This window comes from Piliocolobus tephrosceles, chromosome X (assembly GCF_002776525.5).
Source record: "Piliocolobus tephrosceles isolate RC106 chromosome X, ASM277652v3, whole genome shotgun sequence".
Taxonomy (NCBI): Eukaryota; Metazoa; Chordata; class Mammalia; order Primates; family Cercopithecidae; genus Piliocolobus; species Piliocolobus tephrosceles.
This window is the reverse complement of record NC_045455.1, coordinates 70,363,784-70,388,311: the sequence shown is the minus strand read 5'-3', so window position 1 is coordinate 70,388,311 and position 24,528 is coordinate 70,363,784. Positions and strand designations below refer to the sequence as shown.

The 24,528-nt window shown below is 39.1% G+C and overlaps 1 protein-coding gene across 2 annotated transcripts in view; it reads left to right on the top strand.

The window, feature by feature from the left end:
- The window catches only part of LRCH1 (leucine rich repeats and calponin homology domain containing 1), a 208,425-nt gene extending 183,897 nt beyond the window's left edge, over nucleotides 1–24,528 (top strand). Inside the window, exons 17-19 of one of the 2 annotated variants that reach the window (XM_023187294.1) lie at nucleotides 334–471; nucleotides 5,396–5,473; nucleotides 21,990–24,528. In XM_023187294.1, coding sequence (XP_023043062.1) covers nucleotides 334–471; nucleotides 5,396–5,473; nucleotides 21,990–22,100 — 327 coding nt within the window. In that variant the 3' untranslated portion in view covers nucleotides 22,101–24,528. Of the gene's footprint in view, nucleotides 1–333; nucleotides 472–5,395; nucleotides 5,474–13,088; nucleotides 13,351–21,989 lie in introns of those variants that run through there. The other variant, XM_023187295.3, reaches the window with a different exon arrangement.

Below are 24,528 nucleotides of genomic sequence, written 5' to 3'. Positions count from 1 at the left end.
CCAGAGAAAAACATTTCTTAATCCCTCTTCTGCCCCATGCAGACTGCCTGAACCAGTCAGATTTGGTTTTTATTTATCACACTCAAAAAGTGATTCCATTATTCCATTCATTCCGTTTATTAAAAAGTTTACACTCACCTACATTTGTTTTTATAAAGAGGGATTTTGATACTATTTGGAAACAGTTAAATAATGTCATTGTTTTCTAGGCATTGTTATCCTAATTTCCCATAATGAAATTAGTGCCTCAGTTCATAAATACCCATAAATGTATTTTACCCACAGTTACCTCAGTGTTCATAGCAACTGACTTCCTTGTGATTTCCCCAACAGAGCATTGAGATGAGATTGAAGGTCAGTCTACATGAAGACCTGGGGGCAGCACTCATGGATGGTGTTGTCCTCTGCCATCTGGTCAACCACATCCGCCCACGGTCGGTTGCAAGCATCCATGTCCCGTCACCAGCGGTTGTAAGTAACACCAAAGGGAAACTAACTGACATAGAACAGACTTTTAGGGGTCACTGTTGTTGGTTTAGGATGTCAGTGGTGTCAGTAGGACCTTGCTCAAATCTTTTCCGTTGGGCCCCAAACCATTATAAGGCAGAAAAGGAATGAAAGAGTGGCTCTGAATGAAGCAACATTTTCACTGTAAAATGAGAGACTATTTTAAAATAAATATATAAATGACAGAAACATAATTTTGTTTCAATATCAAGCAAATCACTTTAAATAACTTATTGGGTGGGCGTGGTGGCTTACGCCTGTAAACCCAGCACTTCGGGAGGCCAAGGTAGGTGGATCACTTGCGCTCAGGAGTTGTATTTTTTTGTAAAGACGGGGTTCTGCCTCTGGAAAAAAATAGAAAACTACACAATACAAAAATATGAAAAATACAAAAGTTAGCTGGATATGGTGGCACACACCTGTGGTCCCAGCAACTCGGGAGGCTGAGGTGGGAGGATTGCTTGAGCCCAGAAGTTCAAGGCTGTAGTGAGCCATGATTGTGCTACTGCAATCCAGCCTGGATACAGAGTGAGACCCTGTCTCAAAAGAAAAAGAAAAAAAATAAAGAAAAAGAAATTACTGATTGACTGATCAAGGTGCTAACTTTAAGACTATAGGAACATAAAAATTTCTTTTTCCCAAGGGGTTATTTAAACAGTGACAAGTCTTTCAGAAAGCTTCTTTTAGTTGGTAACTTCCCTTCTAAATTGAATCTTTTTCCTCTATTCATTGTGGAGGATTTTAGGATAGCCCTGAAAAGATGTGAGTTCTATGAAAAATATTATGAATAACCTGTCAAGGGGTTGGTTAGCAGTCATGACTTCAACAATTTCTTGATCAGTCCCTGCACTCAAGGACTCATTGGTGATGCTGGGGACATAGCGGGGAGGAGAACATGACTGAGACTCCTTAATGTCCCCCAAATCCTCATCTCTGCTGTAGAGGAGATAGAGCCTGCACTCAGGGTTCTCTTCGTAGATATCACAGCATGTTTTGAACTAGAAGAGAGCCAAAGAGTCAGTTTTATGGTTGTTCAGATGAAAGTGGAGGAATCACAGATAAACTTGTCCTTGAAACCTACACAGGATTTATACAAATAGAGAAAAAAGAATCTCTGCTCACCCTTTTTGCTGTTTGTTAGGAGAGGCAGAAGAATTTAGAGGTTAAGAATGTAAGGTTTGGATTAAAATTCTAAAGGCTATACAACTTTGGGCAATCCTCTCTTGAACTTGATTTGCTCTTCTCTATAATGGAAATGTTCTTGCAAGTATGAAATAAGATACTTGATGTAATATACCCATATATGTAAGCCATTATCATTAGTGTTTGTATGGCAAGTTTTCGAAATTTGGAGCCCCCTAAAAGTGCAATGTTCATAAAATGTCAGAGGCTCAGTGTGTTGGGCTGAAGCTCATGTGAAGCTCCCCTGCCCTCTCCCGTCCCCAGGAGTGCCTCACAGTGGCATGATTTGTCCTACTTTCTTTTCTCTTGACAGAAGGAAAAATTAGCCAAGGACCTTATTTCATCTTAGTTTCTTATCTATCATATTGAAGATATTTTTTCTTTCAAAGGTTCAATCACTTTTTTAGTCTCAGAAACATAGTGGGGACAAAAAGACCAATTTATCTTCTTTTTCAAATCTACCTCTAGCAGCCTTCATGTAGGACAGTAAATTTCTGTTCCATGATCCAATGTGAAACCCTCCAGTATCTTTTACAAATGAGGTCCAAACTGCCATAAAGTCGTCTGAGCCAGATTCTCAATAATTTTTCCCAAATTATGAGACAGACACAACAGACACCTGAGCCTGCAATTTCAATGTATAATGATCATTTTACAAGATGTAAGAGGACATTATGAATTGTGTACCCATTTACCTTTATCTTCAGGAAAAATGCTAAATTGTTTTAGAAATCTTTTGGTTTTCACCTTTTTGCTTTTTTTAAATAAAAATTTTAAAATTAAACAAATAATAGGAAATAATGAGTGACTTGTGAAAAAGAGAAAATAAAGGAAAGCAAAAGAAAACAAGCATTCTTTATTTTCTTACCCAAAACCAATCACTGTTGCTTTTGCCATTATGTCTTCTTTACCAGAAGCCTTTTTTTTTTTTTTTTTTGGGTAAAATTAAGTTTTTTTTTAAATTGTGAGCTTCTCGTATAGTCTAGTAATTTTTAAAATGTATTATTGAAACCTAAATATTTCCCCATGTCATTAAAATTATCGTTTTTTTTTTTTTCTTTTTTTGGAGATGGAGTCTCCTCTGTCACCCAGGCAAGAGTGCAGTGGCATGATCTTGGCTCACAGCAACCTCTGCCCCCAGGGTTCAGGCATGCCTCAGCCTCTTGAGTAGCTGGGATTGCAGGTGCCCATCACCACACCCAGCTAATTTTTGTATTTTTAGTAGAGATGGGTTTTCACCATATTGGCCAAGCTGGTCTCGAACTCCTGACCTCAAGTGATCTGTCCCCCTCAGCCTCCCAAAATGCTAGGATTACAGGTGTGAGCCACAGTGCCCAGCCTAAAATTCTTCATAAATGCCTAATTTACTAACTATAACATATTTTAGCCTATTTTATTGTATTGTAGTTCTCCTTTTTAGAAATGCAATTTGTTTCTGAATATCCACTTCTAAATGTCCAATTATCAAAAAATCTTCACCAAGCATCTTGGTGCCCTTTTGGACCAGGCCCAGCCATGCTGTAGCCGTGGAACCTGCTTTCCTTCTTTCTTCTGTGCCATTGCTGTTCGCTCCAGGCTCAGCACAGGCAGCTCCCTATGCCTAGAAAGCCACGTCCCACCTGCCCCCCAGATGTCCTTGGTTGTTCAGCATCTCTAGCTCCCTTTCCTTCTGTATTTCAGCATCCAGAAAACAAACCATTCTTAACCCCTTAGGACTGGGTTTCTTCCTTTGTTCATTTTCCGTCACGCCTCTACCCCATCACAATTAAGAACTATCCTGTATTCTACTGTACTTTCCTTTAGCTTTCTAATATTTCCAGCTGCTCTAGGGGTAAGTGAGCCTGGGGATTTTGTCTTTGGCTTCACAGTTGTATCTTTAGCACAAAGTTTGGTATCTGACCCGTATGTAGTAAAGCAATAAATGCAATTGTGTCTGCCAGCAGGAGTGGATGAGAGCATCTTTTCTACCAGTATTATCACCAACAAAAGCATTCTAATTCTTCGTTCATGAAACTAATGTTGTCCATTTTTTATGCCAAACTGAGGGAATATAGTAGTGAACAAAATCACTATCATTGTCAATATGCTTAAAGACTGTTCCTTAGAAAAATAATTTTTTTCAGTCTCTGACAATTTGATAAGCCAGTGTTTTACATTGGCATTCCAATTGATATAATTGGTGTAATTTTTAATTATTGGACCAGTGGTGAGGTTGAAGCTTTAACCATTGCGTTTTTCACGGGTACTTTTCTACCTGAAGCTAGGCAACAATCTTCGAAGACGCCCTCCCTCGCTCCCAAAGAGGGAGAATTATCTTCCTGTAGCTTGAAACACAGTCTCCATTAACTTCTTTGGGGCTGACCTAGGTATTTGGAATGACGTTGGGCATCTTTGGAGTTTCAGAAAAGACTCACCTAAATCATAAGTAAATGAAGGAAGATAACGGGCCCAAACAATCAGAGACAAACGCTAGGGTCTCGGCGTGATGAAATGCCTCTTGGTACCTTGTACCTTATGTGCCAGGTCCATGACCATTCTGTTATCTTCGTGTCGTGTTCCTCAGGTCTGCTCCTTCTGTTTGCACAAGGCTTCATGCAGTGGCCTTGTCCTGAGACATGCCAGGGGTTGGGCAAAACCAACCAAGCAGCTGCTGGCAACTTTGCAGGACCCATGTGAGGGACGTGACTTCCTCCCTAATCAAGATGGAGAATATTTGTTTAGCTTTCAACTTACATTGTTTCACAGGACAACAGGACAGGCTTGCTTTCTGTTTTAGCAGGGCTTTTCTTTTTGTATTGAGTAAATGATGTACAATTAGATTTTGGGGATAGTTGCTTTGTGCTCCTGTAAGATGGAATGAATCCCGTCATTCTCACATTAGCAGGGTGAGGCCAGTCTTTGTCACTGTGGCTCCTCCACCTACCCTGTTGGAATCAGTCATGCTTCTTGCTTTCTTTCCTAAGGAAAATAGTAGAGGAATATTGCAATTTAGCAGCAAAGTGTTCAAAACGTACCATGTAAAAAAGTATAGTATGTATGTGAAATGTGCCTGTTACCGACCCCACACCTCAGAGGCCGTCTATAACCAAGGTTAATACAATTGTGAGAAGCTTTTGGTTAAGTCCTGAACATCTACCATTTTCAGTGCTGTTCACCGTGATATTGCCTCTATATCCATGGCTTTGGTGGGAAGGAGGTTAATTGGTCTCATGAATTTAAACCCTTTATATAGAAATATATTTGTTGATGGGGAAGATGATGTTTATGGTATACTTTAGGCTAACTAAAACAGGTTACACAACAGTATGATCCCATAAAAACTATATATACGTATGTATATGCATATATATAAACAGTATAAACATACACATATATACCTATGTATACAGAAAATTTTGCATACATATGCATCAGTGTGTATACATGATATACATACATGTATATATAGACAGGCATATATGTATATCTATGTATGCATATATGAACACAATGTCTGGAGGAATATAATCTAAAATATTAACAGTTTTTAATCTAAGATGGATGTTTCTGGGTGATATTTTGTTTTCTTCTATTTGCTTATGTGTTATTTTCTTTTTCTCCAATAAACATGTATTGCTTGTGCCATTTAGAAAGTTAAAAATTTAACATGTTATTAAAATGGTTTCTCTTTTAATAATACATTATTTCTGTATATTTGCATTTATAGCCCAAACTTAGCATGGCCAAATGCAGAAGAAATGTGGAAAACTTTCTGGAAGCATGCCGAAAATTAGGAGTACCAGAGGTAAAATCAAACTTACTTCATATAACTGTGTTCTAGTAAAAATTTTATTTAATATATGAGTTTAGCTTTGCACTTGCTTTTCTGTCTCAACCTTTCTTGAGAAATAATATTGAATAAATTATATAAACTTTTAATCTAAATTACTGTATTGCACTGAAATTAAAATGACTATGCAATATGTTCAATTCTGAGGAAAAAGTAAAATAATGTAAGATTTTGAAGTAAGTGTGAAATTTCAGACTTGAAAAAAATTTTTAATCCGCTTGATTCTCTTAAGGACAGAAGTTGCTGAGGCTGCAAGTGAATCTTCTCTCAGGTTTCATAGAGTAGAATTTTGGAGCTGATGGTTTTCTTATCCCAGGCTTTTAAGCAAAGACCTACTAATTGTTGATTATCATTCCCTGTAGCTATATTTTCCATATGTGGATTAAAAAAATCAACATTGGAAATATTATGGTTATTGTTATTAGCACTAATCATTATCATTAATGATAGCAGTGTTTGTGTGTTGCTTTATGGTTTGTTAACTATTTGCATTTCATTTTTGCCTTTAGTTTGCTTTGAACCCAATAGGCAGTTAAATTACACGTAGTTTGCTATTTTTTCTCTCTCCGACCTCAGACCCAGCCTCAGCCTCAGGCAGATGGCTGCGGGCCTTTAAAGACTTTGCTTTTAGTAACATAAACTGATTTCTTAGGCAGATATGAAGCAATCCACTCAGAATATGGAGTAGCCTTATAAATTGAGAAGTTTATCCTCATTGTGATAAACAGAAATTGATAGAAGTTTATTTGTTATGATTTCTTCTTTCTTAATATCCCAGGGATAAAGCAATTTTAAAAATACTGTTTTTGAGTATATAAAGAATCATATTTCAATATAATTCTACTCAGTGATAGGAATTACTGAGATTGACAAAGGCTTTTTTCCCTTTCCCTTTCTCTCTCCATCATTGCTTCCTTTTTTTGTCCTTTCTTCCTTTCTTTCAGCTGGGTGGGATTCAGAGGTGGGGGATAGTGGTAAGTGGTAGGCTTCTCATCTTATTTGAGGAAGAGCATTATGTAAAACATCTCTAAGTCAGAGCTATATCAATACAAGGAAGCTTACAAATTTATCTTATAAAGAGTGTGAATTTTATATAATGGACTGTCTCTGTGATCTGTTCTGCTTTCAGCAGTGTTATAATCTGCGTGTCTATTGTGTGTGTACATTTTAATATTGCCTATACATTTCTTGGCTTTGAATATATATGTGAACGCACTTGCATACCTTTTCTAATGATTCGATTCTGTCATGGGCTAGTAACATTTCCCATGTGTGAATCAAAACTCTCAGGGCAAGCTTCAGATGATAAATTATTCGTGTCTGTGCTAGAAAGCACTTCATCAGTGCTTTAGGTCATTAGGTTATGACCTAACTCCCTGTGGTTTTTAAAGCTCATCAATGTTTTTTTGGCTTGCAGTAATATAAAATAAAATGGAAATGCGCTTAACCAATTATTGTGAGTAAAGATTGGTAATTAAGATTTCCTTTTAAAGTGGAGAAAAGGAAATTAAATTACCATAAAAATCCAGAGCAAAATTTGTCATCATTTCTCAAGATGCCCCTGGCACTAATGTACAATTTATAACTCCCAAGAAGGTTCAAATCCAGGCAGTAAATGATCTTTTTCTGGCAGTGTCCCATTTAACTATGTTTAGTATCATTTAGCATATTTTTGGAATTATTTTTAAGGCTTGAGGTAATTTTCTTTTTTTCCTTTTTTTTTTTTTTTTTTTTTGAGACAGAGTCTCACTCTGTCGCCTGGCCAGGCTGGAGTGCGATGGCACGATCTCAGCTCACTGCAACTTCCACTTCCCAGGTTCAAGCGATTCTCCTGCCCCAGCCTCCTGGCTAGCTGGGATTACAGGTGTGCACTACCACGCCCGGCTATATTTTTGTATTTTTAGTAGAGACAGAGTTTTACCATGTTGGCCAGGCTGGTTGCAAACTTCCGGCCTCAGGTGATCCGCCTGCCTCAGCCTCCCAAAGTGCTAGGATTACAGGCATGGGCCACCGCACCTGGCCAAGGTGATTTTCAAGTTGGCTGTGTGCGTGTGTACACATATATATCTATCCTGATGGATAATACAATAGCATTTTACTGGTGACTAGAATTTAAATTCACTGCTGCTAGACAACAAGTATATTAACAGTTGAACTTGTTTAATGAGAATGTTAAAGTAAGTAAAGAATATTTAGTGACAAATCAGAAATTCCTATTGCAAGACAATTGGCATTTTCCTGTATACTCAAAACAACATATTTTCATCTCATAGAGTACGTGAAATGTTTTTACCTTAGGAATACGACACTAAGTTGAGGGACCAAATGACTTCCCCACCCCACCTTAGATATTTATACTTCCTTCACTACCTAGGAGGGAATGATGTCTGAGTGTGTATGTGACACAGTACAATTGATGATTTACACTAAAAAGATAATTATATCACAAGACCACTTGCAGAAATTCTCCATCTACAATTAGACATTTTAAAAGACATTTTTAAAGACCTAAAAAAGAAAGAGGACCCATATCATTACTTTTTCTTGTTGCATCAAGCTTAATATTTGAGAAATAAAATACTCATTGATTTCCCAGTAGTCAGTGTTGTTACCTCCCTCTAATTTGCCAGCTTTTTCTACTTCTCCATCTATAACTTACCTAACCACACACAAGCCACAGAGATCTTGAGTTCTGCATTTTAGAAGCTAAATATCTAATTGACGATGATAAATCATCCTGTAGATACTGAAAAGTCACAGCTGTGTTCTTAAGCCTAAAACTTGTTGTCCTATGTAATAAAATCACAGTTTGAAACTACAAACCAAAGTCAGGGTCAGCAGTTTGTATAATTTTTTCACGTTCGTATAGATGGAATACAGTAGATGAGCAGATTTAGTTAAACTATTACATGTAAAGTAAGAAAATGGGATGGAAAGAATAATAAATGGTTTTCTTTAGAAGTCCCCAGAAACACAGTCCCAGGCATTTGCTCCAGGGTGGGTCACGGTTCATGACACACTTCTCTGTGCTTCCGCAGCTGGAACCACTCTGTAGTTTCTCTAATATCCAGGAAATGTGTCTATGCAGGTTAGGCAGTATACTACCTACATTCACCAAATAAATTGTAAAGGTTAATGGGTAAGACTATCCCTCCATGACATTTTAAAAAATGTATTATGATTTTTTAAGATGGGGTCTCACTATGTTACTCAAGCTGGTCTCGAACTCCTAGGCTCAAGACACCCTCCCGCCTTTGCCTCCCAAAATGTTGGGATTACGGACATGAGCCACTGTGCTCAGCCCTTGGTGGTATTTTAAGCCCACTTTTTACAACAGGGTAGAAGACAGTAGTTCTGGTGTGGCTGATTCTTAAATGCAACATTTTCACATTGGCTACATTCAGGATTATAAGCAGCATTACGTACCATCCCACATCTCTTTGTGGTGTTGATGCTTAGTGATCAGACTCTGCAGCTGTCTTTGACCTCTAGTGCAAGCATCAACTTGGTCTTGAAGACAGGCCTTGGTGGGCTTCCAAATTCTTTGGGATATATTTTTTGCATCACCTAAGAATCTGACTCCAATTAGGCCTTGACCCCCTGAGGCTCTTAATGGACACACTGGGGCTTCCTTTGACTTTTCTGAGTGCTCTTGGAGAGTCCTGACCTCTAACCTCTATGTAGCAGATTGGCTACATGTTCATCATTGGTACAGTTCATGGTTGACTGTTGGAGGTTTTCAAATGGATCCAAATTTAGGGATATTTTAGGGCTCTTATTAGTATTCTCTTAGGTTGAGAGAAATCTAATTTATGAAGCATCAAAAAATTAGGAAATAGAGATGTATTTGGTTCACCAGGGAAATTTTTCTACTCAATGTTACATAGGTAACTTGAGGTTACCTGGTAACCTTGAGACATAGGTCTCAAACTTCTGTAAGGCTTGAGGTCCTTAATTTAACAGACTTGCCCTCTTTAGATGAGGGGAGTTAGAATAGAAATGTACTTTGTTGTGTAAATGTTCAGCCCTTCATCTTCTTTACTGTTTCCAGAGAAAAGATAGAGAAGAAGATTAAAGGCAGCAACTCAACTGACAGTGGTAGACTGCTTGACAGCTTAGGGCTCCTTCCTGCCTATCTGGGCAGCTCAGAGTGCTGGAGGAAGCAGAAAGTGTTCATTCCACATGCACAAGGGCAGGTCACTTGGCATCCTTGAGCTTCTGCGTCAGCCAAAGGGAGTTTTAAAACCCTAAAGTACATTCAGATGCTAATGATGATTGTGTCAATGTAAGGGAATTATGGCTGAGTTTTCCTTATCCTTTGTAACTTTCATATTTGCATTTTTTGTGTTAAAGGTTTTATATATGAAAGTCGTAATAGCGTTCCCACTTTACACCTGTTGTGAGGGTTTAGGAAATTACACATACCACTGATTGAGGTTTTTGTTTTTGAAAGGCAATCTATACATGGAAGCTACTGTTTTTATGTTTTAATCTTAAGAATAAGAGAAATGGGTCCCTTACCTTCTCTGAGCCTTATACCTCTTTTTCTTCCCCAAGTCAATGACTTTAGTGCTAGTTTAAATCATAACTACACTTTGTGGAAGGATGAGATTCTTATTACTAGATTTATTTTAATTTTCCATTTATGTTGGTTAATTATAAGGGTGAATAATCAGACAGGTTTATTGTTTTATTAACATCAACTTTTAAATTCATAATTTATTGAAAACAGCCAATCTGGCTCTTTTCTAGCTATAAAGGATGCAACTGATTTCTAAGCTATTCCTATTTAGCTTTCTCTAAGTCCATAAAACTGGCAATTAGTTGTCATATATTTGGAGAAGACTGCAAATCCTTCCCCACCTCTCTCCTCTCCCTGCCAAATTATACCTCATTGCTGAATTATGGCTTTAAATATTGCAGAATGACGATGGACATTCTTGTATTAAGATATTTTAGATTAAAAAATACTTTGTAAGCATATTGACTTTTTATATTAAAATTATATTAGTAAAGTACATTCCAAAGTTTTAAATAAAACTTCTGCCTAGATATGTTTAGCTTTTAAAATTTAGACTGTAGTACACCCTGAACTGCCTGATATATCTACATTTCTCATTGTGTCCCTAGCATTTGGGGAACCTGATCCAGTAGTAATCTCGGTCACACACTCTGGTGTGTGTAACCTAAGTGAATTTCTTAACCTTTGGTGATTGTGATTTTTGTTCACTATAATGGGCACTAGCATCCACACTTGCCTCTGGGGACTCTTAGTGAATTAACTGTGTTTTATAAATGCCTTGCAGTGATTATAAATGCTCTGTAAATACATGGTGAAGTTTTGCCTCTTTAAATTTCCTTCCTTTTTAGCATTTTCCAATTTTAATTTTCATAAAGGAATAAAGTATACTCTCTGTGTCCCTCTCAGTAAGGCTACATTTTGGAAAGCACAAAGGGCAGAACCTTCCAGGTCAGAAATTAGGAATTTTAGCCCCGGTTTGCTTCATGGCCCCATTTCAAGGGCTGAAATGTGAGTGTTGGCTGTGTGACATAGGGTTGAACCAGAGAGCAGTTCTCAGGTGGCCACAGCAGCTCACACTACACACATTCATCGTGGTGCTTCCGATTTTTGCCTATCTGACAGTCTTAGATCCATTCCTTTTTCTTTAGAGATTGTGATTTAATTGAAATTAACCACTATAGGCTGTCACTCTAGGTCTCACCCACTTTAATTAAGCCCAGAGTCTGTGGCATCATGAAATTTTTTCCTGGAGGAGAAGAATGGTCTGTGTTGCCTGCCCCCGTGAGGAGTATACTACTGAAAACTGCAAAGTTGGTCTGACTCTAGTTCTTTGATGGTGCTGCCAGAGAGTAGACCAGACATGCTCCCTAGGGTTCTGGGAAATAGATTGAAATACTTGCTGAAGACAGAATCGTCTGCTTTTAACATGAAAATACTAGTTTTGTGGAAATCCCATTTCAGTTTGCATATCAGCCTTCTGTCTTATGACTGCTTTGCTTGGATTTCCCTGGTCAAGCTCAACATTGCAATAGAAAATTCTTATTGCAATAGAAAACTTTCCTTAGACGTTTCCTCATCTATTAATCCATGAGCAGCATCTGTCTCCCAGTGAAATCCAATTTATGTGTAGCTGTTTTCATTCTTGGGAGAACTCTAACAGTGATAGCTTGATTTCTCCAGATCCACTGAGAAAAGATGCAGCATCTGAATACATATAACGTGATTTATTCATCTTAAAAATATTTTGTTAAGAGTATCTCTAACTTCATTAATAAAAGAAAATTAGAATGTTTTCAATCTTATTCAACCAACCTAATTTTGTAGTATTCCTACTTAACTGAGCGTATCGAGCTAACTTCAGATACAAGTGAGGCAAAACTTCTAACTTAGAAATATCTTTCAGTTGCTCCATGATGTGTAGCTGCTTAGCAGTGAGGCCAAAATAGAGAACAAAATTGTAGCGAAGTATGTAAAATATACGTAACATTTGTCTTAAATGCCTCACCTAATTTGTAAATAAAACTGCATTTATGAAATAGATCACACGTATTTTCAATCTTTGTTTAATTTGAAAACAAAACCACAGCTTTTCTTTCTTGCTAATATATCAATTATAATTCCTGTTAATTTTAAACTATGGTCATTTCTGGTTCAGGAATTTAGCATATGAGACAATTGTTTGCTTTCTGACAATAGTAGGCTGCTGAAAGTCAACACAGAAAACTGAGCCTCTTAATTTGCAGTTAGCTGAGAAATAGGTATTCTGCTTCCTTACATGGTGATTGTTGAGTAGATAAAACACAGAGGTCTACTCCCCCTGCCCCAATCAACCTGGTTAGTAGTGAAGCAGTTTACATAATAACTCCATGTGGGGGTGTACTTTTACTCTCTACTCTCGCTACACATCCAGCCTTCCCTAGACTTTTGGTTAATATGTTGTTGCAAAAATATGAAATGTAATGTATTTTCTGACACATGTAGGGACATACTTAGAACTAGCATTCCCCAGAGTTTATCAACAAGCGTAAAATGAAAAAAAAATTAAATGTGTGTGTTAACTTTCAGAGAGAACTACTTTATATCCAAGTCTACATAGACCAGGGTAAAAGATGCGCTAAGAGAATGAAGAGGAAGGGTGGGGATTACGTTGTCAACTTTATAGTTTTTCCTTAGTAAGGTTAAGTTTAAATGTCCTAAGTGAAAAATCTCTTATTTTTATGCCACTGGTGAGCACATGATCCCTTGACTATTAACACTATGTGAACGGCAGAATGATGTGTAAGTTGCAGAATATGCCGTCCCTCTGTGGCCAGATTGTGGGTGAAGGATTTCTTTGACCCATTGGCACAAAATAGGTATTCTACTATTCTCCTATTATAATGGATTTAAAAATCTTTGATGATGAAAGGGTCTTACCTGCTTGAAATAAGGGGTTACTCCTGCCATTTGCTAGTAACCAAAAATGTGTGCTTCTTTCTAGCTGTTCCTCCGTGTATTTTTAATTGTATGCACTGTCTCTTTCTGTTCTAATGGCTGCCCTCGGAATAGGCTGACCTCTGCTCTCCGTATGACATCCTGCAGTTGGATTTTCGTCACATTCGAAAGACTGTTGACACTCTGCTGGCACTCGGGGAGAAAGCCCCACCACCAACTTCTGCCCTCCGCTCCAGGGACCTTATAGGCTTCTGTCTTGTCCATATTCTCTTTATAGTGCTGGTCTATATCACTTACCACTGGAATGCTCTGTCCGCATAACGTCTGCACGTGCATCCAAACGCTGTTCTCTGTCGCCCTCAACCTTTGCAGGGTCCTTCCTCCCTTTGATCCTTTGCCTTGCAAACTTCCATCCCTGTCATGTCTTCAGTAATCTCTCGAGTTTTGAAGCTGAACGTTACCAAATCAGATTTTCCAGAAGCACAAACTTTGTAGAATACAGTTTAGTATAATTCCTCTCGCTTACTGAAAAACAATGACGACTGCAAAGTGTATGCACACCGCATGCTTCCTCATTCACATAGTGCCAGCAGCAGTGCCACGCAGTTCCTCCTCTCTCTCCCGGTGAGCTGCTGCCCTGGGCAGAGGGGAGGAGGATTCCAGACAGGAGTGTCGAGGACAGGGATTTAGCATATGGAAGTCTTTCCTCTGGGTCAGTATTGAACTAGAATTCTAATTCAGGTCTGGGCCATTGAACTGTATAGGGGCCACCTTGCAAGGCAGACAGAAAACTAACATTTTGGCCCAACTCGATCTATACAAAGCTTTAATAATACCACTATTGTCCAAGTTGGAAATACTATTTGGACGTCTACAAGCACACACACTGTCTTGATGGCCGTTCGATTGGATTCCTCCTAATTTCCTAAAAAAGGAGCCGCGAAGGGCACTGGGCAGTGTCGCCGCCAACTTCCACCCTGGCAAGCCCCTCTGCCCTGTGCAGAAGAGCCCACTCTGGGGAAGGTGGTGTCGTTGCTGTTAGAGCCTCATGTGGAGGAGCCACTTAAACACTAGTTTTTTGCTGCTTAACTCCTTGTTAGGTCTTCTCTTGAGGCTCCTAGAAAAGCGTTTTCTAGAGAGATTTCTATTTTTGAACAATGGAATGGATCGTTGCTTTTTTGCCACATCACATAATAACTGCCGGTCCAGAATGTGACAGATTCGACTCTATTCATTTTCAAATAAAGCCATGAGCCGTGGAACATTCTTGGTCCTGGGGCTTGGGTTATGATGGCAGGAGTCAAGAAGAAGACTACTCTCATTTTAGAAGAAGGTAGTTTCTCTGATTATTTGAAATGTTCATTTAGCCTTGATTTTCACTGACATTTGGCTAGCAAACTGCTTTATTTTTAAGTCAGCTCAAAGTATTATACAGTAACTATATCTGCATTTGGAGCAATGTGATCAGTTTGCATTTAAAAGGAAAAAAAGGATTTTATCTTAGCCAGAATGTCCCTGGATTCAGGGGTATCTTTGTTCAATATGAGAGGGCCTTGTTCCAAGGTCAAGGCAGCCTCCTTATTTTACATGCTGTTTGCCAAATCCTGTTTCTTAGTTTGGGGAGATGATGGACTTCACTTCCTCAAGATAAATTTCTAGTTTATTAAGATGCAAACAGCCCTCATAGATGGCTACTAAGAAGAAAATCTTATTTTTCTGAACATTTTCATGAATCCAGGGGACTTGAAAATATGGAAGACCCACATAGTTAGAAGAATATATTTATAAAGATTCCTTGCTACTAAGTCAGATCAGATTTGCTAACAGGAAACGTTCTTTACATGACAATATCTTGAGTTATGTGAGTTTTTTTTTCCTGCTGACTTTGTGTTGATTGGTGAAATACAGGGTATGTGGAAGTTATCTAATGAACCTCAGTTGTATATGAATAACGCACAGATGTACTGAATTACTTTTGGTGCTATCTTGTACTCTTCAATCTGTAACACAATAAAATCCCTTTGTACAATGTCTAATGAGCACCCTGAGCCATAAATTGCTTAATAAACACATTTTGGGTGATTATTCCAAGTTTTGATCAGCCCATTGATACATGTATTCATGAGCTCTCAGAATTCCCATCCAGCTCTGCAGTGCATTGAGACTTCTCTTTAATGGTCACCACTGTGGTGGTTTTTCCCTTCTTTCTGGTGAGAAAAATGGGAAAAAAAAAAAAAAAAGAAAACTTACTGGGTTGCCACCTTAAAATAATATCAATAAAAACTGAGTAGGACACTCATGTAAGAGTAGATTTAATTTGCAGTGTTGACAGTTCAATTAAAACGTGTTAAAGACAAATTAAAAGATGTTTATATTTTAATTCTGGCATCCAAAGTATTCTTTGGACACGCTTTGATTTTTTTGTGTCATTAATTTGTCTGTACTCTAATGCGCTGCACTTCTTGGGATTTATTGGATGATATTTTTTCATTAGTAGTATGGTAACTAGCAGAACACAATTAATTTAGTCCTTTAGGCAAAAATTTGAATGAACTGTTCTGTCCATTGCCAAGCCATTAATTTCTAATCAGAATATTAAGCTTCTCTGTGGTTTTTCTCCAAGGTACCCATGCACCAGCCCATATGCTAACTGGATGCCTGCAGATGCCTGCCCTTGCACCTTGACTGGGGATACCTGGCTGACCTCCTTAGAGTCTGAGAAGTAGGGATGTCATTGAGTGGTTTACTGTGCTTACTAAATCTCCTCCTCACAAGAAAGACCATTTTTTCAGTATTCCCTCCCAATGTCAGATAAAAGGAGCCAAGTATCTATTTACATTTTGTTTTTGAAATAGCCAGTTGTATTCTCTTTCTCCAGTTTCTCCAACTGGTGACAACTCTCCACTCAGTGGCAGAATTTCCAAAATGTGTGACACCTAATTTCTAATCATCTTTTCTATTTGTGGATTTCTGGTTTGTTATTTTGAGGGGGAGACACTTATGAAATGGGGCTGGTGGAAAGGGGCCCTGCAGAACTACAATGTATGGCAATTGAGTATAAATTTCATCAATGAGAGAGAGAAATAAAGGCACTTGATAGCCTGTTGCTATTTGTTTGTAAGAAATTAAAACTAGTGCGTGGTGAGCTGGGTTCTCTCTCAAAAACCCGTGCAGATGCCTGATTAAGTCATAAGGACAAAGGGTTTTTTTGCCTTTGCCTATGGGGAAAAAGTAGGGATGATATTTTAAAATTTTAGGAAACTGAAAGTTGTTTTGGATTAGGTGACAAATACTTTAATATGATTTTATTTCAGAAGACTTGATTTTTAAAAATTAGGCTGCATATTTCAAAATTAGTTCTCAATAAACAATCAATTTGGTATATAGAATGTGCCCTTTTTTTTCTTCTTTAAGATGGTCAGAGTCTAGTTTCCTGGCTTTTGACTGCAACTTTGTTCATTTTTGTGTTCATTCATTCATTCCATAAATACTGAATGAGCAATCTCTGCAAGGCCCTGGGGATAAAAAAGTCACCGGGACACATAACCTGGTCCTCAAAAAACTTACAGTCTATACCAGGAGTCTCCAAGCTTGTTTCGTAAAGGGCCTAGAGGAAACATTTTAGGCTTTTTGAGCCATGCAGATTCTGTTGGGATTACCCAGTTCTGCTTGTGTACCATAAATGCAACCATAGACGATACATCAAAAATGGGTGTAGCTGTGTACCAATAAAACTTTATTTACAAAAACTGGCTGCGGGCTGGATTAGCCTGCAGGCCATAGTTTACTAACCCTTGATCTAGTGGGTCCTTAGACAAGTAAAGAGGAATTCAGGTGATAAGGACCTGTGGTGGAGCAGGTACAGGATTCTGGAAGAGAGACCTGACCCTAATGAGGAATAGGGGACCATGAACACACCCTGGCTGGGATGGTGGTGTTTCCACCGAGACTTAGTGAAGTTGTAGGAATAGCCAGGTGGAGTGGGGAGTGGGGAGGGACAAGGGTCGAGGCATATGTGTGTGTAGAGAATGAAGTTTTCTAGGGAGAGGATGGACTAGACGGTAGCATGGTTGCAAAGTAAATAATCCAGGGAGGAGCAACAAGAAATCCCTGTAAGATGTTGGATGGTCTGCATTTCACACTGAAGAAACGGATGCAGGAACTTAAAGCTCTCATACATTAAAGTAACGCACAGATAGTTTTAAGGCTCAAACAATGTAGTGCCAGGACTTTATATATAAGAAGGAGCCTGAACAAAATGAAATATGCTGGTGGGATGATGCCATTTTAGGCTAGTGGCTGGCTTAGAAGTAAGTGTGTATCTCTTTGGGATCATAAGAAACTGTGGAAGGAGGAGAGCCAGGCAGTGACGGCCCATCCTGTTCCCACCAGGTGTTTCCTGCCAGGATAAGATGAGCTGAGTGGCAGAGCTAACCCTGACACTAAATTGAGGAATTCGCTGGTCCCACCTGACATTGAAGTTGATGGGACTTGCCATCAAAACACTCCAGGGGCCATGGGACCTCTTCCTATATCATGACCGCAGACCTAATATATTAACCCATTAAGTAAGGGATTTATGGGAAGAGGCATAGTGTTATGGAAAGAGCCCTGGCTCTAAGGTACATGTAGTTCAAACCCTGGTTCCAGGACTTACCAGCTGTTTAATGTCAAAAAGTTGCTTGAACTCTGTCTCTGTCTTAGTTTTCTCATCAGTGAAATGGAGATATTAATGTCTGTCTTGCAGGGTTATCATAAAGAAATCACCAATGCAAATCTGTAGAGTTGGTGCCAGGCATGTAGGAGGTAGCCCAGAAGGTTTTGAAAGTTAGCGTTTAGTCTTTATGGCTTGTTGTCTTTTCCAACTTCTTTTGCTGTGGCTCAGAATGGTGGATGAGGCAATATGGGTGAACCTAATAGATTCTACTATTGGAGAAGTAACTTGAAGCATGAGTTCTTCAAAGGCAGTCAGAAGCATTATTTTTATGTAGGAGACTACTTCATGACTCTGCTCAGTACTTTAAAAAGAAACCCAACAAGAAAAGCTCATGGGCAAACTAGAAGTCTGCAGTCATGTTCTCCACAAAAATCTCTGGGATCCTATAACAGTGCAACTTAAATTCATTTCAAGTCAATATAACGGTACAGCTGTCTCTGCTGTAAGTCCATTATGAACAAGGGGCTGGCTGGAATGGCCACTTTACCTGCCTGATCCTTAGAGGGCCTTTCTCTTCTGAGTCATTTCTCATCTAGCTGTAAACCTACCATGATTCCTTCCTCATTCCAGCTTCTGTGCACACTTCAAGGATCCCCACGCTGGGAGATGCAGTGTCCTGGCTGGTGTGATGGCCATGGCCCTGACCCCTTCTTGGGATGCCTCCTGGTTGAAAGCCTCCCCTTGGCCATCCTTCCAGCCAGCACCTCAAGGTGTAATTCCCACCAGAGTCTTCATTCCAATCCTGTGATAGAATAACCAGAACGGCCTTGCTTGTATAAGGTTTCTGTTTTCCTGTGCAAGTCTTCTTACATTCCTCCAACCTCAGCAAAGTAATCTGAGGGCACTTCTGGGCTTCCTCAGGAGATCTGAAAAGAGGCAGGAAGAATTCGAGGGGTATCTTTTTATGTCTTCTGTTTACTCCTCATCACTAGCCATACAAGCAGGAGGGAGGATCTTGGACTCTGCACCTGGCTTGGAATGTGGAGACCGGGAAGGCGAAAAACACTGCTTGAAAAAACAAGGGCCTGGGAAAGAGGGTGCCCTTCACCTAACTCAGTCTGTGAAGTGTCCAAATGTCCTATTGGCAGGAGGCTGGGGCCTCGATACCTCTCCATCCCTGTTTCTATGGAGACCTCAGCCTTTCCCTCGCATGGCCTTCAGCTCAGAACCCTGCAGGCCACTGGAGCCACTGCTCATCAGGCACTGGGGTCAGTCCCTCATTGGAGGACACATACCACTGTCTTTTCAGGACATAGGATAGGACACCTTGCTCCATATAAGCTGTGTTGTTCACAGAAATTAGGCTCTATGGAAATACTAGTGCTAGAATTCAGGCACATTCTAGACTACACATAACTAAACGCTGAGGCTGAAAAGCAAAATGTCTTGCTGCATTGCCTGAAGGAAATCCCTCATTCAAAAATTTCTATTCACATTCCTTGCCCAGTGGTCTATTAATTTCTTAGTGTTTTTCCTGCTGATTTGTTGAGCTTATGTGTCATATAAAATGCTTTGTAATTTTTTTTTTTTTTTTTTTTTTTGAGATAGGGCAAGGCTCTATTGCCCAGGCTGGAGTACAGTGGCACACTCATAGCTCACTACAGCCGCAAATTCCTGGGCTCAAATGATCCTCCCACCTCAGCCTCCCAAGTAGCTGGGACCACAGGTGCACACCACCATGCCCAGTTGATTTTCTTTGTTTTGAAGAAATGGGGGATCTCACTATGTTGATCAGGTTAGTCTTGAACTCTTGGCCTTAAGTGATCTTCCAGCCTCAGCCTCCCAAAGTACTTAGATTACAGGCATGAGCCACCACGCACATTGTTTCCTTTGTAACTTGATGCAAACACTTTTTTTAAAAGTGTTACTTATCTTCTCATTAATCGGGTTTGTTTTTTTAACACATGGAAACTTTAAATATTTAGGTAATCAATTATTTTGCTCTTTTCCTTTGTGACTTTTTCATAATGCTTTTTTTAGCTTAGAAAATCCTTCCCCATCCATTTATCAGAAAAAAGTACTAAATATTCACCTTTATGTTATTGGGAGAGGTGTTGTAGTTTTTGTTTTAACATCCAACTCTTTATTTTATTTCAAATTGATTTTAACATACGGTATGAAGTGAAGACTTATTTTCCCCGAGTAATACCTGGCACCAGGAGCTTAACTGTACTTAACAGCCATTTACAATTTCCTGCAAAGCCAGATGTTGACTTGGGTGCTGTCAGCCAATAGAATGAGGAAGACATGTCTTTGCCCTTGTGGAACCTGCCTTAACAATGAAATGCCAGATTCAAGTGATTTCACAAGCCCATGGCAGATGGTGCCAGGGGAGGCAGGACACTGTCATCTAGCCACAGACATCCCTCACCATGTCACAAAAGGAGGCACCATCATTAACAGCCTGGCTCACAGCTCACAACTCAGTCAGAACTCCCCCATCCTTTCTCAGGTTGATACTTGGCTAATAAATTGTCAGGCAGCATGAACTTGCATGCTCACCTGATATGCCATTGACAAGATAATCCTAGTTTGATACACAGCAGTGACATGAAATCACGGTTAAAATTGTTGTTTAAAGAATCAACTGTCTTCTGTTGACATGGGGACATCTGTTAAGGCCTAGGTTCAAGTCTGAGGTTCTCTGAATTTGCTACAAGGTAGGGAAGTAAGATGGTGATAGAGTAAGACCCACTGACATTTGAAACAGTGGAGCAAGTTATTGGAGATGTCATGGCATGTCCTTTGAAAGTCTTTAAAGCCCAGAGTGCCTGTGTCTGTGGTAATTTTTGGAGAGTTGTGCATTGAGGCAGCAAGAAGATCTGGTTCCTCAAGCAAGTGTCAAGTGAAAGGAAGCCGTTCCTTGCAGAGCACACCAATTGGCTTCCTGCTGAACAATGAGGCCATCACCTAGGGCTGGATGCAGATCCCACTGAAATTCTCCTTCGAAACAGCGCCACTCAGCCTTAAAAAGAAGGAAATCCTATCATTTGCAACAACATAGATGAACCTAGAAGATATTATGCTAAGTAAAATAAGCCAGGCACTGAAGGACAAATACTGCATGACCTCACTAATATGTGGAATCTAAAACAGTTGAATTCACAAAAGCAGAGAGTAGAATGGTGGTTACCAGGGGTTGGGTAGGGAGGTTGGGATAGGAAGATACTGGTCAAAGGATACAAAATGGTGACTATAGTTCATCATAATGTATTTTGTACTTGAAAATTGAGAACAGACTCGATTTTAAGTGTTCCTACCAAAAAAATAAGTATCTGAGATAATGGATATGATAATTAGCTTGACCTAGCCATTCCACAATGTATACTTTTATCAAAATATCATGTTGGACACCATAAATAAATGCAATTTTTTTTTTTTTTTTTTTTACCTGTCAAAGAAAAGAAAAAAGAAAAAGCAAACATTGGGCTGTGGAAAACACACTGTCCTCAAGTAGATAAGAGAATATTTGCTGTGGTGTCTTTTCCCAGCCAAGGAGACACACCCTGGAAGAAGTTCCCTTGAATGATATCAGACCAGGGTGAAATAACAATGGTGGAAAATTACTTCATTGTGTTATTCTGTAAACTGGTTTGTGGAGCATGAAAGGTTCTACACAGAAGAAGTGACTCACGCTTATTGTTTCTCTTAAATAGTATGTCCTGGACATTTCCCAAGAGCAAAAATGCAACATGAGAGAGTAGCAGGACATTTGTGCTTTTGACAGTTTTATGAAAGAGTCTTGAAAGGGAGGCTGTTGAGGACTGTAGTTATAATTACCAATTTATAAAGACTGTTCATAAACCGTGAAGAAAGGCTGCCAGTCCACCCACTTGCCTGCGTTCCAGAGGTCACAGGAAGTAAAATGAACTAAATGAAGGTCTATGGTCAGTATAACAATGTGTGGTCGGTACAAATATTTGAGTGCCTTTAAAATGTGTCAGGGGCTATTTGCAATTTTGCAAAGAATAATAGAAGCTATTATATTCTTGATGTGTGCTCTCTGACTCTAGCTCAAGTTATTTAGTGTAAAGCTTTCTTAAATATTTAGATCTGCAGACTTCATGGTGATTAGGAGCCTTTTTGAAACAATCTGCATGTGTGAAAAATCATCATTTTCTCTGCAAACATAGAAAAGGTCTTTGCAGTGGGTTGAAAGCAAAGGAAGGAACTTGGCTTAGGTGATCAAACAGGCATACTACAGAGTGTTCAACCTAACTTTCATCAATGATGTAGCAGGATTTTATGATGAGAGTACTGTCATCTAAACATTGATGTTTTATTCTTTTTCCTTTTAGGAAAAGCTATGTCTACCCCACCACATTCTGGAAGAAAAAGGCCTGGTCAAAGTGGGCATTACCATTCAAGCATTACTAGACATCACCATAACGAAGGCTCTATTCACATGAAACTACCCCTTCTCCACTGGGGGCTCCGACTCTGCTCTCATCCAGGATCCTGAACTCTGCTCCAGGCACCTGTTCAACCCTCTCTGCCACCCACTGCCTGTCACTTCACTGACTCCAGTTACATTGAAACAACTTTCAGTCTAAGGGAGGATTTTCTACCTTTCAGAGCCGACCTCCGACTTTAAGACTTGACAGGTATTTATCTTGAAACCAGAGAGGGAGCTGGAGAAAAAAAAAAAAAAAAACTGAGCAGCACATCAATGCCTTTTCCACCCTCCTTCATCCTTTCCACACTCACCAACTGCCATTACCAAAATGCCAAGCACAACCGTTTTGCAGCAAGATGCATTCGTTTTATTAAAACCAAACTCATCATGTTTTTAGTCGGGGCGGGGGAGGAGGGCACAATCAGGTTTTTCACCACCAAATTTTTCAAGAAGTTTCTTGAGACCATTGCCTTTTAAAAAACTATTTTCGACATACAAAATATTTATATAAATATTATTTATTAGTGAGTTGTTATTCATCCTTTGGATGTAAATTGTAAATTAGGAAACTATTTTATTACTGCTTTTTTGTGGTTAAACACTTTATTTTAATATTATAAATATTGAGTTATTTTCTATCCTCTTTGGTGTGCAGTAGTTTAGGTCTCAGTAATCATGTTTCTGGTGTATATGATTCCAAGAAAAAAAAAAAAAGCAAAAAACAGGTGCTTTTGGGACACAGCTTTTCTGGGGAGGCAGTATTGACACTTTGGTTTGTGGAACGTTGGTCTTATTTATATTTCTGCATTCCATCCAGTTTCCTACATTCCAGCAGCCCTCTGTCCCCCAATATAACAAACTGACTAAAATCAAGAGAGCACCCCAAAGTTATTTGTAAATAGCTGTGATGGAAAAAAAAAAAGACATATTAAACTTGAAGATAAAATGTGAACAATTATTTTTTGGATTCATACTTCTTTTGCTATGCACAAAACATTCACATTTTAACACAAAGAAATAATAAGTGTTAGCATCATGTGTCTTGAAGTATACTTTTGCACTGTAACTTGGGTTACATTAAAGAGAGCTTTGCACCAAAGGTAGATAATGAAGAAATGGTATAGGAAAGTGGAGATGATAAAAAGTTGATTGTTGAACCAAAAAGGATTTGAAGGGAAGCTTCGACTGAGTATCAGAAATTACTTAAGGCACATAGGACCTGAATCAGGAAACCAGCACTTCTTACAACTGCCAGTTTTAAAAGAGGAAATGATTCTGAGATGTGCTTATTTTATTTTAATTGGGTGGTTGGTGGTTTTCCAAGTAGTCTGTAAAATCCTGCAAGATTCACAGTCTCTGGTGTGAAACCTCAGAAGTGAGTCATTGTGAGCCTGTGGGCAGTACCACCAAGGCAGGCTAAGGGGAGGGTGCAGTAAGTGGAGTTTGTGAGGCTGAGTGGCTGAGGAGGGAGCAAGTGCAACAAAATAGGACTAGAGAAGAACCAGCCAAGGAATGGAACCCATGCTGCTCTCAGAGATTCACGGATGGCTTCACGGAACATGGCAGCCTCCTGCAGGCAGTTCCAGGCATGCGCACTCACGCTGCAATCACAGCTGACCCAGTAATTAACCTTTCTAAGTCTTGCGAATGCTGACTGCACTTTCACCTCCTTGAAAAGCCATTATAAGTTTTTAGAGCAGCAGCAGCCACAGTTTGTAAGACAAATGTAGAGGGGGACGCAAGAGAAAAGACACCACCAGGAGGAGGATTCAGTGTGCAGTCAGCACAGACCAACATCAACCAAGACAACGGCTGCCCTCCGCTCTTGGGAAGATGAGGGGAGGTTTCTGAAAACAGAAATTTGGATTGGCAGCTAGCAGTTATTTCCTATCAGATGTACTGTGCACTTTAACCTAACTTAAAATGTATTTTAGTATTTTTCTGTACTGCACAAATACCTGTTTTGTCAAATAGCATAATGATGTAAAGAAACATTTTGGACAAAGAGTGTATACAATTTAAGCAACATTCAGAAGTTGACTATATAAGTAGGAATTTAGCCTGCTGCACCTTCACGGGCATTCAGAATGCGGGGTCCTGAAATATTTTTTTACGTGTATATATGGTGGCATGAAGCTCTGTAATCATTGTTTCGAGAGACTTTTTTTCAAAATTAAAGTATTTCTTTTGATATTAATTTTTATTATTTTCTTGAAGTTGGCTGTGTAATGTAAATGGCTTCAGTCTTCTGTAAAATTGCTTTTTTTTCTTTTAAATGCAGTCCGTGTATGGCTGAGACGTCTTTAAGATCCTTGTACACTGTTTATATGTGCAATAAAATGCATGGCCAGCCGACAGTACCATCAGTGGACAGAATGTATATAGTGCAAATATCCTTCCTTTATTATTTAACAGCCATTAAAACTTCAGATTTGTACAAA